At 48.5% G+C, this 15,627-nt stretch overlaps 1 protein-coding gene across 1 annotated transcript; it reads right to left on the bottom strand.

Annotated features, from left to right (window-relative positions):
• Positions 1 to 266: 266 nt before the first annotated feature.
• Positions 267 to 15,260, bottom strand: T265_03415 (hypothetical protein; the record flags this gene model as incomplete). The annotated part of the gene is made up of 13 exons (XM_009167899.1): positions 267 to 929; positions 2,398 to 3,533; positions 3,888 to 4,328; positions 4,410 to 4,465; positions 5,741 to 6,053; positions 7,472 to 7,640; positions 8,184 to 8,312; positions 8,860 to 9,074; positions 14,060 to 14,255; positions 14,292 to 14,525; positions 14,561 to 14,947; positions 14,983 to 15,053; positions 15,092 to 15,260. The coding sequence occupies 13 exons, from the start codon at positions 15,258 to 15,260 to the stop codon at positions 267 to 269; spliced, it is 4,179 nt and encodes a 1,392-aa protein (XP_009166163.1).
• Between the last annotated feature and the right edge of the window lie 367 nt (positions 15,261 to 15,627).

Genomic DNA, 15,627 nt, shown 5'->3' with positions numbered 1-15,627 from the left:
TCCGGGAAAAGCTTACACTACCTCACTAAGTGGCAGCTGATGGCTTGGCAAGGAGCAGTTGATGCACCTGCGATTTACTGGCAGCCAATAGACACCGGCAAACTGTGATATTTGTGAAAATGTAAACACTGCAAAAGCAACAAGTACATTTTTATTCGTGTGTAAAGCGTTGTCATTGTTTCGAATTGAAAGATTAACACAGATGACAAAATTTGGAGCTAAAAATGCAGAAGGTGCGAACGTCGCATGCACCCAGTCCATTATTTTCAACGAAAACCGCCGTAGTATTGTGGCATTGCCGATGCAGATTGGCCAGTTGCTTGAGTTCCCGGCGTAGGATTCGTCGAGCCATAACCCGCGCCGTAAGCAGAATACCCAGGGTAGTAACCAGCATAAGCTGCCGTACTAGAAGCACCAGCAGCAGCAGATTGGGTAGAAGCTGTGGTAGCAGGTGTCGCGGCCGCTGTCGTCGGAGTAGACGGGGGCGGTTGTTGTTGCCAAGCGTTAAATTGTTGAGCCGCCGCCATTGCAGCATCGTACTTGCCACCTGGCTGTTGAGTTGCAAGGGCTGCACCAGGTGCCGTCGCAGTCGTTCCAGGTGCAGCAGTGCTATAGCCATAATACGAAGCATAAGCGGCTGCAGCTGCTGCTGCTGAATTAGCTGCCGGTTGAGCGACAGGTGGTTGGGACGCAGTTTGAGGTTTATCCGCGACAGCCGACGCATATAAAGATGGAGTGGATGATGCCGTGGGAGCTTGACGGTTTTGGCCCGTTTGAGACTGAGGAGCTTGAGGATAGGCCCCGTAGCCACCATAACCATAACTATAGGGAGCATACTGTTGACTGGCAGCAGATTGTTGGCCAACACCCGCGTCAGGTTTCGATCCAGTAGGCGGGTAAGCATAGCCATAAGGTTGCGTACTTTGTGACTGCAGGTGAGGAAGAGCATGGGAAACGGGGAACGTCAGAGATCAAGCCGTCAACTAACCAACGAAAGCTCTAGAAAAATCGGGAAATCCTAACCAACAAAGCAACTGCACTTGATCGAATTTAGCAACATCATATCATGAACACAACCGCCGCGAACTATGGAGGGAACTTCGTTAACAATTAACAGACAAGCACCATTGAAATATCGTAGTGACACAAGCGGATCAGATTGCGGCATAAAAGCTCGTCTAGAGTCAAACCTGTCAACAGATGACAGGATTAATTATGTTGTCAATTAATGCGGGGTGGTCCGAACATGTCTGCAAAAGTATGTAATCGGATGACGAAAGTAATGAAAGCAACCACAGAACTTCGGGCAATGGGGATGACCTCACAAAAATAGCATTCTTCTTCTACCACTTAGAGAAGACTAAAAAATTTTACATATTGCAGGTGGTCGGAATTCCTACACAACAGCTCACCCCAGTCTTCTGAATTGAAACACATGAGTTGATGCGCCTGTCTGCATTACGGTCAACAAATACACTAGGGTCTTGGGGTATGAAAGATTAAAAATTTCCGTTGCCTACCCATAGAATTCTGAGTTATAAGACACTCAAATTACCACCAGCTGGCTAAAGTGAAGCCTCAAGAACCCGTTAAAACGCCAGAGGAACGGTCACCGGTGGTTCTGATCGTGCAAAACCTATCGTTCATTTGCTAAGACTATGCCGAACGGCATCATATGATGATAGTACATGAACTGGACACGCGTTGCTTTAGACTGAGACTTGGTAATGAGTACTTTGTTGCTCTCCACCTCGATGCAACCATATGTTACTGTCCCTAAGTTCAACTTATCCTGTGTGTTGATAAAGCCGATAAACCATAGGCGATGATTGTGCAACTACTGGATTATAACGCAACATCAGTCGGAGCGCATGCCTCCCGTGAAAAATCGGTATGCAAACGGGTGTATGTTTCGTACATCTCAGTCTGTTATCAAGGTGCCAGTACAGGGGGGCGGTATGGCCCAGTGGTTAGAGCGCGAATTAGCCGACCGGAATATCCGTGGCTCGAACCTGACCTGTCTCTCAACTTACCCTGTCTAGGCTCGGGCAACCTGGCAGTATTCCAACCCTCGTGCTTCCTTCTGGTTGCATGGCAGTTAAACATCGAAAGGGTGGTACAACTGAACAACTTCATTTGTCAGTACAGGTAGCCTGACGATTTCCGTGACACCGGTATCCCTCACAAGGTGAGTTTCCGAGCGTTCACTTTCAAAGGCACCAACAACAAAATATTTTTGAAACTAATAAATTCACGAGTACCAACGAGTCTGTTCCTAGACATTATAGTATTACGAATCAGGGGGAATTTGGGGAAGGTCAACAGACGTTTGTATCGTATAAAGTTGTTTCACTAGCGCAGGAAGCCGCGGAATAGTGATCAGTATAGGAAACTCACGGATTGTTGCGCCTGCTGTTGGTTAGACTGCTGAGGTTGAGATGCTGTTGTTCCGCTAGGTACCGGAGCAGAAGTTGGTTGCCCAGCCCCCGGACCAAGGTCAAATCGGCTGCGACCTGGCCTTGCACCTCCCGGACCAGAGGGTTGCGTGGTGGGCTGAGGGGCAGCTGAGCTACCACCGCTTGGTCCAGTTCCGTAGCCACTGCCGTAACTACCAGGATAGCTACCGGGTGGGTAACCAGAGTAGGGTTGTTGAGTGGGCGGTTTTGAATCGAAACGCGATTGTTTCGGCGGAGTTGGTTGAACGGACTGACCGGGACGATTCTCGCCGTATCGAGCAGCACCAGATGCATACAAACTGCTACCATCGGGTTGTTGTTCAGGTGGCTGGGTTCCTTGCACCGATTTGGCAGGATCTGATGAACCATACGAAGAGAGGCCTGCTTGTGGTCCACCCATCATTCGAGCACCAGGCCGAGCACCACGAGCGCCAGCGTCGGCACCACCCGGGCCCTGATAGCTATCCGAACCAGGATAACCACCAGCAGGGTAACCACTGGATGTATCAGTCGGGTATCCACCTCCGCTGCTAGGATAGCCCGTTTGTTCACCGGCAGAATATGCAGACGAGCCACCTCGTTGATATCCACCGGGGTAGCCAGCAGGGCCAGTATAAACAGACTGCTTTGTTTGGGGGGCACCTGCATAAGATCCACTGCCATTAGTATCACCTCCAGAAAACCTCGTCCGACTTCTTCCAGAGTATTCTTCTCCAGGATATGCTGCATTGCCCGGACCTGAGCCACCTAATGCACCGCCAGCCGGATAGGTACTGTAAGACGGTTGTGATCGGTCTGCATTCGTAGCAGAGTAACCTGGCGGTTCTTGATCCGATTGATATCCTCCACGGGATGCTGGAGGAAAGCCACCCCGACCGGTTGGTCCCCCACGTTGGAATGGAGCACCTCTGACCGGTGGTGCGCCACGAGTGGGAGGAGCACCATCACGATCCATTGGATTACCACCACGACCAGCACGGCCAGGTGGAACACCATACCCACCAGAATCAGGGGCGCCGTATGATCCATGGGGAGGAGGCCCGTATCCACCACGATAGCCACCAGCGGTGTGTGACGCTGAAGGAAAAATAAGAGAAAGCAGAAAACTGGTTCAGCAAACATGGAGCCCGGCATGCAAACACACTACCAACAAGAACCTGGGCAAAGCAGTTTCAAGTCAAGAACGTGGATTCCCAACAAGACTAGTGGACACGGATACGTTTGGTTACCCGGTCTTTAAAGGGCAACGGTCACGGGCGATCGCGCTATTGTACACAGTATCACAGGTCAATGTTAGAGACCCGCAAAATGGTTGAGAGAATTACTGAATAACGGGAAATAATACACCGGTAACAAAAAGCAGAATGAGTTCACTTCGACTGCTCATCAGATTACACAGATTGCGTGGAAGTAAACGAAAGACCCACGCACCTTCGGGAGGAATATGTCCTTCGGGGCCGGAGGGATACGACGTATCACCGGAACCGTATACATCAACTCCACTAGCTTTCGGACCGGCTGCGTCGAAGCGAGATGGGGGAGCGCCGTACATTGTTTCCATTGGTCCACCATAGCCACCACTTGAAGGGGGTCCTCCACGAAATCCACCACGACCGCCTCTTGGAGGTCTACCATCGCCAGATCCACGAAATTCCATTGGGGCGCCACTGCCATCAAAGCCGGGACCGCCGTAGCCACGCGTCATACCATTACCACCTCGACCACCGCGCATCATCATCGGACCACCACGTGATCCATAGCCCCCTGGGCCCATTCCCGGAGGAAAGCCACGACCTGGGGGTCCTCCAAAACGTCCACCAGGGCCGCCATACCTGTCATCTGACGATCGACCGTAAGAATCACGTTCGCGACCTAATAAAATTGAAGTCGAAAAAGGTCAAAATTCTGATCGACTTTAATGGGCAAACCGAACCAAAGGGAAGATGCACTTACTGCGATCATAACGATCCTCCTCGTGGCTTCGATCCCGATTCGCGTTATAACCACCTCTAAAACGGAAATCATGGAGCTCGGTCGTGATCAAGACTAGCAAAGAAATGGCATAGAAACATTGCTGCGCGCGCCTAAAATTGCTGTCGGTACGAGTGATTTGGCCAAAGTGAACACCAAACCCGAGAATAGTGGGAATTGTCCCAACTCAGACTTCTCAGCATCAAAAGGTTCACCTTGGGAAAACCAATAATAGTATCTGCAACCGAAATAAGGTCAGCTCATAAGGCCGCAAAGTGGAGAAAAATGTGCGAGTGAACGACCAGGTAGTAAACCAAAACCAACATCCTGAAGTGCATACAATTCAAGACATTCACCCATACAACCCGGATATAAATCGACAGTGTCAAAATCATTGACATCGGTGAAATCGAAGAACAATACACAGTTTCCCATAGGAACCAAACACGTGTGCCTAATCATGATGGACAACGAAAACTGAAAGTTCTCCAGTGCCTAATGATAGGAGGAACCGGGGTGCACACTAGGGTGAAAAGTGAAATGGTAACGGCCATTGGTGACATGCTGCACTAAAGGGTGGAGGGAACTAGTCGAACGGTATATTCTTTCCCTCATATGTAAAGACTACACCAATGGAAGCGCACTTGGCAAACTCAGGCTTATCAGTATCCTGCAAATAGGGCGCAATGACGAGAGACGGTATTCTTGGGGGATAATGCCCTGGCTTCAGAAGTCAAGCGTTTTAAGGCTAAGGAAATTGCATGTGGAGTCTCCTTCATCTGTTATACTGCTCACAAGTAAGCCCAGCAACAAGACGCCTCAAAAGGCAAACTTCGTCAAGCGCCCCATACTACAACATGAAGTACAAAGCTGCACTAATTCACAGGATCAAGCAGTCAACGGCTGCGACAAATTTCTTGCTACAGTGAAGAAAGCGTGGCACTTCGACTGGTCTTCAAATCACTTGCACGATTACAGGATGAGTTTAGCCCGAAAATTCTCAAGTGGGACTGAGATGCCTCACGAACTCCTTCAAACAGTGTCCCTGTTCGCGACCAATTTGATGCGGAACCTATCCTCTATGGACCATATTGGCAGTTTGCGTCCATGATGAATAGTAATTCGTAGTAAATGGGTATTTTTGAAAAATGACCTGCAGGATGGTTGTCATTCTTCCAACGTTGTCAGAAAATATTTCTGGAACTAGCGTGAACAAGTACTCCCATACCATTTGGAAGTGGGATGTACTTAGCCTCAACCTAACATACAATATGACTCAAGGTGCTAAATCGAAAGTTGTGAAAAGTGCGTACCTATATTCACGACGGCCACGATCATCACGACGGTTGGGTGAACGCCGAAAATCGTCCCGACGACCACGACCGAAGTCCCTGCCCCGATCCCGACCATCATACCCGCCTCTGAATCTTGAGTCACGGGAGTCGCTTGAGTCGCGGCCACCATCCCAACGTTGACGCTTCTCAGGAGGTGGTCTGTTGGCTTGACCCTCCTGGTTGTATTTGCGAACAAGTTCTCTTGCTTCAGTCGAGTTCAGCTCCGTGAATATTACCTCGTCGAATACACTGCTGGAGTCCTCTGATAAGGGTTTTGGGATGCCGAAGTTGGCTAAGGAGGAAAAGCACCGAGTAAGTAGACACGTTCGAAACTATACGAAAACGCATAGTTAAAGGACAAGAGAAGGAATCAAACGTACAATCTTGGAAAAATGAGAACCCCGCTCCTCCGGATTGGACTAAGCACAAGGGACATTCATGACCGATTGTAACCGTCTGCAAAACACTCACGCGCTATGGGCAGCTGAGAAAAACATGTTTATTTAAAGACAAGTGCATCGGTCCTGTTGAACAATCACAGCAAAGGCACTTCATGGCATAATGTTGGCCGCATGTAATTCCGGAATATTTCAACAGCTGTCAACCACCAGACTCTGCTGGCAGACCTTTGGAAACCTTTGTTGCTCCGCTCTAAGACAAGCCAAATGGAGCAGGACTTGATGCATTGTATTGGGACGTTGCCGTTTTCACAACTCGATTGCGGTTGACATCCTACCCTCGATACCGTCTGTATTTTCGCTTCGATATCACTTTTCCCGCCAAAACAGATAGCTTTCTATAGATCGATTCAACTCCTTGCATTGCTGAGTGGTTCGTCCTCCAAAATCGATCAGCCTGAACTGGAACCTTGCTTCGCCAATCCATACCTAAATCAACCAACCACAGCGGGCATCCTGATTGCGTCACGCCAAAATAACATCGACACAAATCCCCTAGGGACCTGCTTTTTGAGTGCATCCATTCACCTACGGCATCCGCAACGGTCGCCATCCACAACTACCCGTCGTGCACTCGGTGTAACACAGTTCAACTCCCGGGTAATCAATCAGTTGCTGACTTGGGAACCTTCTGCACGCGTGGACGGCAGACATGGAAAATGCATGTTATTTCAGCTGCCCATAACCTGCGTGAGCTACGTTCAGGTTAGCCAGATCAGCCACATGTCGCGTTGCGAGTGGTAGACGGTTTAGGCTATTGAAGTGGAGTTCATATTCATAAAAAATATAAGTAAAGATCTCGAACAACTCACACAAAAAACTAAAAAAGAAACACCTTCAGTGAGTGACGACCACGAAGTGAAGGTTGACGCAAATGGTCGAACCCGATGGCTGCAATCACGCGGAGTTCGTTGTCACTCCGTTCACAGACCTGTACGATTAGTTCACGCACATCAAAGAACGACGTTAAAAATGCAATAAACAAATCGAGGACTCTAAAACATTCGAGTCGTCCCTCGGCAGTTCGCCATTTGCGGCGCGCGTCTAGGACGCTCTCCGAAGTGGTTCATGTTCATCCGCAAGGTAACCACAAACAACAAAAAACTAGTCGGTCGCTGCCGGGAGGTTAACGTGTGGCTTCAGAGTGCAATATAAAAGAGTTACGGAATATCAGCATTAGTGCAATGGAACGCAGTTAAAAGAGGCCCAGCATGGCACACGAACCACTGTTCTGAACAAAGAGATTAACTACCTTTCATTTCGAGCACTGCACTTTCAGGCACTTCTTTGCCCTCCTCTTTTTCCCGTTGGGCAATGCGACGCCTGAATTCTTCATCAGTGGGTACGATAACAATGGCCTTTCGTTTGAAGCCCTCAAACGGACGCATTTTACGACGCTGTGCTGTCGGATACACATTTGTCTGTGGTTAAGGTCAGGAAGGCGAGATCGAACGCATGAGAAAACAAATCGGGGATGAAGAGTTCCGCCAAGTTGTTTCCAATATAACCGCATAATAGATAATTGCGTACGTGCACGGATTGAATGGTCCAGAAAATCCAGTTGTTGTTACCCCAGAAAAACAAAGCGCGTAAGTGTTGAGTAGAAACGAGTGATACGGACAAATGAGTAGCTGTAATATGCCAGTACGCTACGCTACTGTAGTCATGAAATAAAAATCCTGTCAAGCACTGTCTGACCACAACACACAGCACAATAATCCACTTAGAAGTTGGTAGCCTTAGCGTGATCTTGACGAGAAGACGCATCGGGTACTTATGGTGAAAATCAGTTGCACTCCGATGAAGTAAAGAAATGGGACAGTAGATCAAGGACATGGTGAATATAATGGTTCAATGGATGAAAGTCGTAGGCAAACAACTGACTCAATCGCAATGGATGACCAACCTTCGTGAACTGAGCTGACACCTGCGTCTAAAATACCAGACGGATAGAGAGGACGTACCTGATCTAGTATATAATGCCGTCTACGCATGGAGGCAATACTGATGAGCTGGTTCAAACATTTGGTCGCCTGATCAATCAGAACGTCCCATCGACCGTGATAGTTGCGCTGTCGAGCCAGTCCCATAACCTGATCAAGGGAAAAATACGAAAACCTTTGAGAGCTCGTCATACTCAATGAAACGCACACACTGCGGGTGTGCTTAAAGCGGTAAGCAGTGAGACATTGTGCGAACGCCGGCGACTACAGAATGCTCATTTTGAGAAACCATGGTTCATGGTTGGAAAAGTCTGATAATTTGCCACAATCGATTAACTGCAGCTTGACGACGTACGGTAGACAATACCAGTGCACCACTATCCAATGTACTACACCGGGGCGACTGGGTATCTGCTTTGAATTAAAAAAAGATGAAAACTAGGACCTTCAGCTGACCACCGACGCCAATGGCAACAAACGTTAACACTAAAAAGTTATAGGTTCGTTGTCCTCTGAGGAAAAAGGGCTGTACGCACATTACTAGTGTTTAAAAACATGAAACTCCTTGTACTCTACCCAGCGTAGTACCGTGAGGGAGCATTCCGTTCTACTAAAGAATTCGAAAGTAATGTATTGTCTGGAAAGCATCGATTAAGCCAAACTTCTAAGGGACGAGAATCAGATGTCTGTAGTTTACCTTCATCTTGTCCAGGATGAGGTTTGTGCCTAGGACGTTATATTGCATTTCACGATTGTCTGCACGAAGATGATCAGCATAGTACGTTTTTCCGGCACCCGGCAATCCCATCATCATAAGTACTTCACACTCAGCCTTCGAAGCAGGTGGCATCCGACCGTGCACTCTTGAGGCAATGTTGACATTGTTCAATAACTGCCATGACATAGGATCGCCTGAGAACATAGAACAACGCAAATTAGTGGAGATAAAACAAAGGTTTGGTCAAATTTTAAGCAAAGCCTATCAATAACATCTGGACCCCAATCAAACAAACTGGACAACCGCCTTGACCAATAACAAGATTATCATGAGTGATCGTACCCCTTCGGTGCCTAACTGCCATGCCACCAGAAGGAAGCACGTGGGCTGGGATACTGCCAGGTTGCCCAAGCCTAGGCAGAGGAAGTCGAGAGGCAGATATCGGGTTCGAACCACGGACCTTCCAGTTAGTAAATTCACACTCTAACAACTGAGCCATCTCGCCATCATAAGTGATGGCTTAGTGGTTAGGATACGAACTTACTGGTTTGAACCCAAACCCCGACATCTCGGGATGGACGGACTGGCAGTGTCTCAGGCCTCATGCCTCCCTCAAGTGAAACGGCAGCTAGTACCGAATAGCTACTGATGAACTACTACTTTTGTCGCCTCAAAACTATCACACTACCCTCAAGTCTGTATTCAGTTGAAAAGTCACGACAAATGTGCCGCTGCTCAAGGAACGCGATCGATTGGAAGTGGTCATGCGACCAAGGCGATAGCTGCGGGAAAAAGCGCCAATGGGTTGAGAACTAAGTCACATTTTTTAGCGTCTCTAACAGCGAATGGCAGCTAGCTGGTAAATCAGCGTCTAGAGAGATCGCAGTTATCAATGTTTACCGTTAAAATATCATGGACGTTCGTCACTCAGATCGTCTGCACCATGTACAGGGTTACATGAAGTTCCACAAGACAGGTAGTACATCGGTACTTGAGGAATGCGAGAGTCTATGCAGTCTACTCGATAACTTAGTACTCTAAAAGATTTGGGTTATCTTAAAATATGTTTCCCACTACGGGTTTGTACTTCCGCCCATTTACTACATCAGTTGCTTTCTCGGAAAAACAATCCGATGTATCTCGCCTTAAGTTGTCGGGGATGTCCGAAGATTGTTTCCACTGATCCGTTGGACCGGCCTCAGGAAACCGCCCGTGAGAAAAACCATCGAGGACCAAATCGGCCATCGTAAATAACGTTTCGAACATCAAGGAAATGGACAAGGCCCAGAGAGCCGGGAATGCCCGAAGATTATTTCAGTTGGCCCGTGCGACCGGTCCGCGGGAACCATCTGCGAGCGAAACCACCAAGGATCAGAAGGGAGTGACCATCTTTGATAAGGAACACATCAACCGGTGGGCCAAATACATGGAACAGCTATCGTGGCTACGAACTGCCACTCACCTGGAGCCCACGGTTGAGGTAAAACCCTGGATGATGAACGTGGAACTCCCTCGGAGGTTTATGACTGCACACGTTCTCTCAAGCGTCACCGATATTCTGATCCGGATGACCTTTCACCCGCATTGTTCAGAGGTGAAATCCTCAATCAGCACTTGTCTGATGTTTGTCTGCACCTGGGAAAAGACTGTCCCAGACAACTGGGGGAAAAGTAGTAGTGCATACTTTGAAGAGGGGCGTCACTTGGGCTTCGTTGCCTATAGGTGCCTCGTGAGCGGCAAGTGGAGTCCCGGACTGGCATGCGTTGAGCTGACCACAGCTTCGCAGTGTCAGGTGTTAGAAAAAACACCATAGTACAAGCAACTCACAATTTTAGTATTCCTAGATTTCCAAGGCGCATTCGATTTGGCCGACCGGTCCGGTCTCCTTGACACAATTGTCCATCAAAAAATACCCGGGAAATTTGTAATAATGCGTTCATTGTATTCTCAGACTTCCGGACGTGAGAGTATATGGGGCTCTCCAAAAAGCTTCCGCACACAAAGCGGTGTATATCAGGGGTCCCCACTCATTGTTATTTAACTTCGTGACGGTATGAGGCGGACACTGAAAGGTCTTCGGAACCCCGGTGTTCAAATAGCCTCTGACGAAAGCCTTGTCGATCTGGAATATGCGCACGATATTCTCGTCTCCGAAGAGAAGATGCAGGTGGTTTTGGATCAACTGTCCTTTGGTATGCATTTTTCACCCACAAATTGTAAGGTCATGCTCGTGGACGTGCAGTTACTGAACACGCAACTTACAATCAAGGGGTAGGCACTTTTACGAGCCCTGGAAGTTGTATTAGTTTTGAATGTAGTGTGACAGATGAGGTAAATGCACGAATCTGTAAGGCTCGGGTCGCGGTTGCTAATTTGAAACACCTATGCGTCAAAGCGGTATATTCCTGAATCCCAAAAGACGTGTGCATCAGTACGGGCTGTTTTGTTGTATGACTGAAACTTGGCATGTTCGAGCAGCGGAAATGAGACGCCTTCGAAAATCGTCTCAGGACCATAGCTCGTGTGGGTTGGTAGAGCATCCGTAAGGAAGCAGTTAGAAAGCGAGTTTCCGGTTGTGCAACGGGAGCTTCCATCGGAATGTTTGCAGTATCAGAAATTGCCTTGGTTGGGCCGTGTTGCGTGTGCCGAATCATCATCTGCCGTAGAGTATTGGTTCCCGTGATCCCCAATGTGCCTAATTGGGACACCCAATTCAGAGAGGCGGGAGCATAGATGTGGCCAACCCTCGACCTAGTAGCGGGGTATGAAAGATTATGAGACCTTTGCGTGCTGTCGGTGCTACTCATTTTCCACGATGGGGAAGATGTGATCTCCACTTCATCTGGTCAAAGACGATGCAAGATATGGCTGCTAATCGGCGTCAATGGTGTTCGTGCCGTCAGTTTCTATCCAGATTGCCTGAACGAGTGTCTGCATATGTAGACACCTCGAAATGATTGCGGTAAGCTAAGTCCCTTTCCAATCTACCTTCTTTTCTTTACAATAAGGCTTTCAAATAAATCGCGGTTGTACGGGAACGAAGACTGATGTCATGTTATCCATGATGATTATGCCAACCGCTGGGCCAAGTACTTTCAACAATTCGCGTGGTAACTTACTGTTGCTCTTTTGGTCCTGTAACCTGAGGTAGAACCCTGGAGGGTGAATCTAGAAAAGTCTACAACCTCGGGTATTTATGACTGTGTATGTCTTCCCAAGCGCCACTGAGCCCCTGGTCAGGATGACCTCCCGTCCACGTTGTTCAAGAATAGGGGCAAAGTCCCAAGCTACCGCTCATCTGATCTATTTTTCTCCGTTTGGGGAAACTGTCCCGGACAGTTGAGAATCGGTTATAGCGACCATTTTGAAAAAGGGGTCCGTAGTGGGCACGATGATCACAGGAGGATCGGCTTGTTCCGGGCGCCATTTGTCCTTCTTCGACTTATAGCGGCCTTTGAAGCATTGACTCGAAGGCGGGAAGCGAGATCCCAGCGTAGTAGGGCGTGTGTCGACCAAATCTTCGCACTCAGTCAAGCGCTTGAACATCTCAAGCAAAGGCGATCAGCCGTTTTAGTACTCTTGGATGTCCCGGGCGCATTTGGTTCAGCTAACCGACGAGAACCTGGAGTATGCACTGGACGTGCTTCGGTCCGCGAAGAGATGAAGGCGTTTTTGGATGAGCGGACAGAAACCGCTCTGTCCTACGACATGCGCTTTGCGCTCACAACGCATAATGTTCAAAGGCAGTCACTTTGCGAACAATATATGGGGCACGTATAACGTGTAAAAGTACCGGATTGCAGAGTATGGAGGCCGAAAGGACAGCGAACAAGGAGAGGATCAAGGAAAAATTCTCGCGCACGGTGCGTCAAGTAACCAAAACCGTTCTGTGGGTGTGTGCAGCCGCATGCTGCGCTTCAGCATCGGATGACAAGTGATAACACAAAGAGCTCCTCAACGGAGTGAATCCTGGGGTAACCGTTGCACTGAAAATTCAGTTAGGCTAGCGGAAAGTTTTTGTTGTTCGACCAACTACAGGCTATTCAATAATGCCAACTCTATTACAAGGGATTCGAATGCAGAATGGCTGCACCACGAAAGCATGCCACGCAACAAACCCATAATTTACACGAGCAAGCCTAGAGTACTTAACTGTTGATGGCCTTCGGAGAATATTAACATGTCTCAATGGAGCGTTCTTTTGTGGTAAGCGACAAACGAAAATCGCACCGCTAGTGCTAGTTCAGTCGTAACTGCGGTTTATACAGCTTTTGCACATAGAATATTTCACTTTATTGTAAAACATGTAGTTTTCACGTCAGTTAGCATAAGCCGGAATACAAAATTAACTATAACTAGAGAAACTATAATAACCCGTGGAAGAACTCTCAGCACAGACAGCAGTACACCAGTAATACATGCGTAAAAGTATACAGCACTGCATTTACTTATCCCTCACCCCTATCGTCTTCAGCCCGCATAGAAAGCCTCACACCCGTAGAAAAGGCATGCAGAAGAACCGGAGACAGCACACTCGTTAAGATGTGAATCTCCTGCCCGGAATGTCAGTGGTTCGAACCTCGGGCACCTCGACTAGTTCTGTCTAGGGTTAGATAACCTGACGGGATTACAGCCTCTGTGAATTCTTGGGGTGGCATGATAGCTAGGCACCGGAAACGTGTTACAGCTGAACAATCATACTCCACGAAGTGCATGTGAACTCCGCTAAGCTGCCGGCCAAGCGCAAGCCAGCCAAGGGACTCGCTGGTGGGGCGGACCACGGGATTGACAGCGCTTACGACACCGACCGCTCAAACTGACGGTTGATCATCAGAACTGGAAGTGCAGACTGTGTCCCCTACGGTGGATCCGCCTGGGGTGCCTCAATGGAAATGATCCACTGGGTGGCCAGGAATCCTCCCACGCGCCGACTATTTGGAAAAACGCTTCCATCAGTTTATTTTTGGGAATGCCATTTCAACTGGAGTAGGGGCGCTGCACGACAAGCCCTTGTGAGGTATCAACAGCCAAAGGACCGTCCCTGTTTCCGTTAAAATAACCGAAACGCGGGTTTTCTACGGGTGGATCCTTGTGCCCAGTCAAGCGTGTCGCAGAGCGTAATCCAATAAGCGGAAAACGTGAAGAGACGAAAATTCAAAGTGTGACGTGCAAAACTTACTATTTGGAATGTTTGGAGGGAACCAAGGCGACTGTCCATCCTGTCCGAAGTTAACGGTAAACTCCACATTTTTCACATAAATATGAGGAAACAGTGCGTGGCGCTCGCCAAGAGTATTCTTAGGAATGCGATAGCACTCTCCCTGGTCAACGCCATTGACACTGAAGCGCATTACTGCTTCGTTTGAGGTCCATTCCTAGTCAAATTGTTAGGAACGAATGCAGTAACAAACCAGAAAGGCACCAACTACGTCTCCCTCGCCGAACGTGCAACCATAGTTGGAGAACTTGTTGTCACACGATTTCTTCCCCGTCCCGCCATATCCAAACGACTGTGGCTCCTCACCAAGTGCGAACTCCGAATTCTCAGTTGACCAACCAACGCGCATGACATGAGCGGCGCCACCAGACATAGAATCCAGGTTCTCCACCGGAAGATGCCGAACATTTTTTACCTCGAAAAACGCCTAAACATGAAAATTATCCGGACATGTTTGCTCACCTTTCCACTTATTAGTCCGTAGTTTGCCCGAACGCCAGCCCACATCATTGAGAACCCACCATTAGTAAGTGGTTTGGCGTGGTACCCTTCGGCGTCAATCATAAGGCTAAGATCACAATTGTATGTATCCAAGAATACTGAGACGCTGTTCTCCCAACCTACGTTTTCCTCGCTCATCCGGTTTTTGGCGGATGGGGAAGGCGAGCGCCGCCTGGGTGATCGTCGAGAGTCCCGATCACGCGATCGGGATCTGCGCCTAGGAGAGCCAGAGGGACTCCTCCTTCGTTTCAGGTCGCCCTCGCCCTTGAGTCGGTTTTCGGACTCCGCAGTCGCATCGGAAGTGGCATCGGCCATGCCGTTCTCGAAGCTCTGGCGTCTATTTGAGGCCTTTAGACTGTAAGACATGATCCCATACAACTTACGTCTTGCATAGTATCCGGACAGGACGATTTGTTCTGAATTGGTGATGTTATACATGGGGGTTCGTCCGCATCTATGATGAAATGAAAGTCATTTGAAAACAATGGTTACCAGCCGCGAAGTCGGAGCTAGGGGTGTCCGATTGATTCGCAACACCCAGTGCCTCGTTCAAGCGATCGACTAAGACCTGACGTGGGCCAAAAGTATTTAGGCCACGTTTCCCAAGTTCCGCACGTAGCTCAGGAACCTTCAGCTTGGTGACATCAACGTCGGTAGACATGATGGCGCGGTAAAAATGGCGACCTCGCACAAACAACGTGAGCGCTCTTTCAGTTCAGTTCAACCAACCGATTTCAAGGTTTTCTTGAGGGTTCAGTGGAGCGGTGACTTCATGGTGATCTACCTCGTTTAGCGAAAATTTTAAATCAATAGTAATGGTGGATGACCAGTAGTGATGAAGTTTTCGGCAGCCTCTTTGGGACGATGCAATCTATGCAATATATAGGAATGTGCTAGGGAACGGTGGTAGATATAAAAATAGGAGGGTAAATCTGGCCAACTTTTTGCATTTCCGCGTCATTATTGCTTCCTCCTGATTCACGGACTCTAATTTTTCTTGTTAAATTGGTCTTTATTCAATTTCGCTA

The sequence above is a fragment of the Opisthorchis viverrini genome (genome assembly GCF_000715545.1).
Source record: "Opisthorchis viverrini unplaced genomic scaffold opera_v5_49, whole genome shotgun sequence".
In the NCBI taxonomy this organism is placed as follows: domain Eukaryota; kingdom Metazoa; phylum Platyhelminthes; class Trematoda; order Opisthorchiida; family Opisthorchiidae; genus Opisthorchis; species Opisthorchis viverrini.
This window is presented reverse-complemented; position numbering and strand designations above follow the sequence as displayed.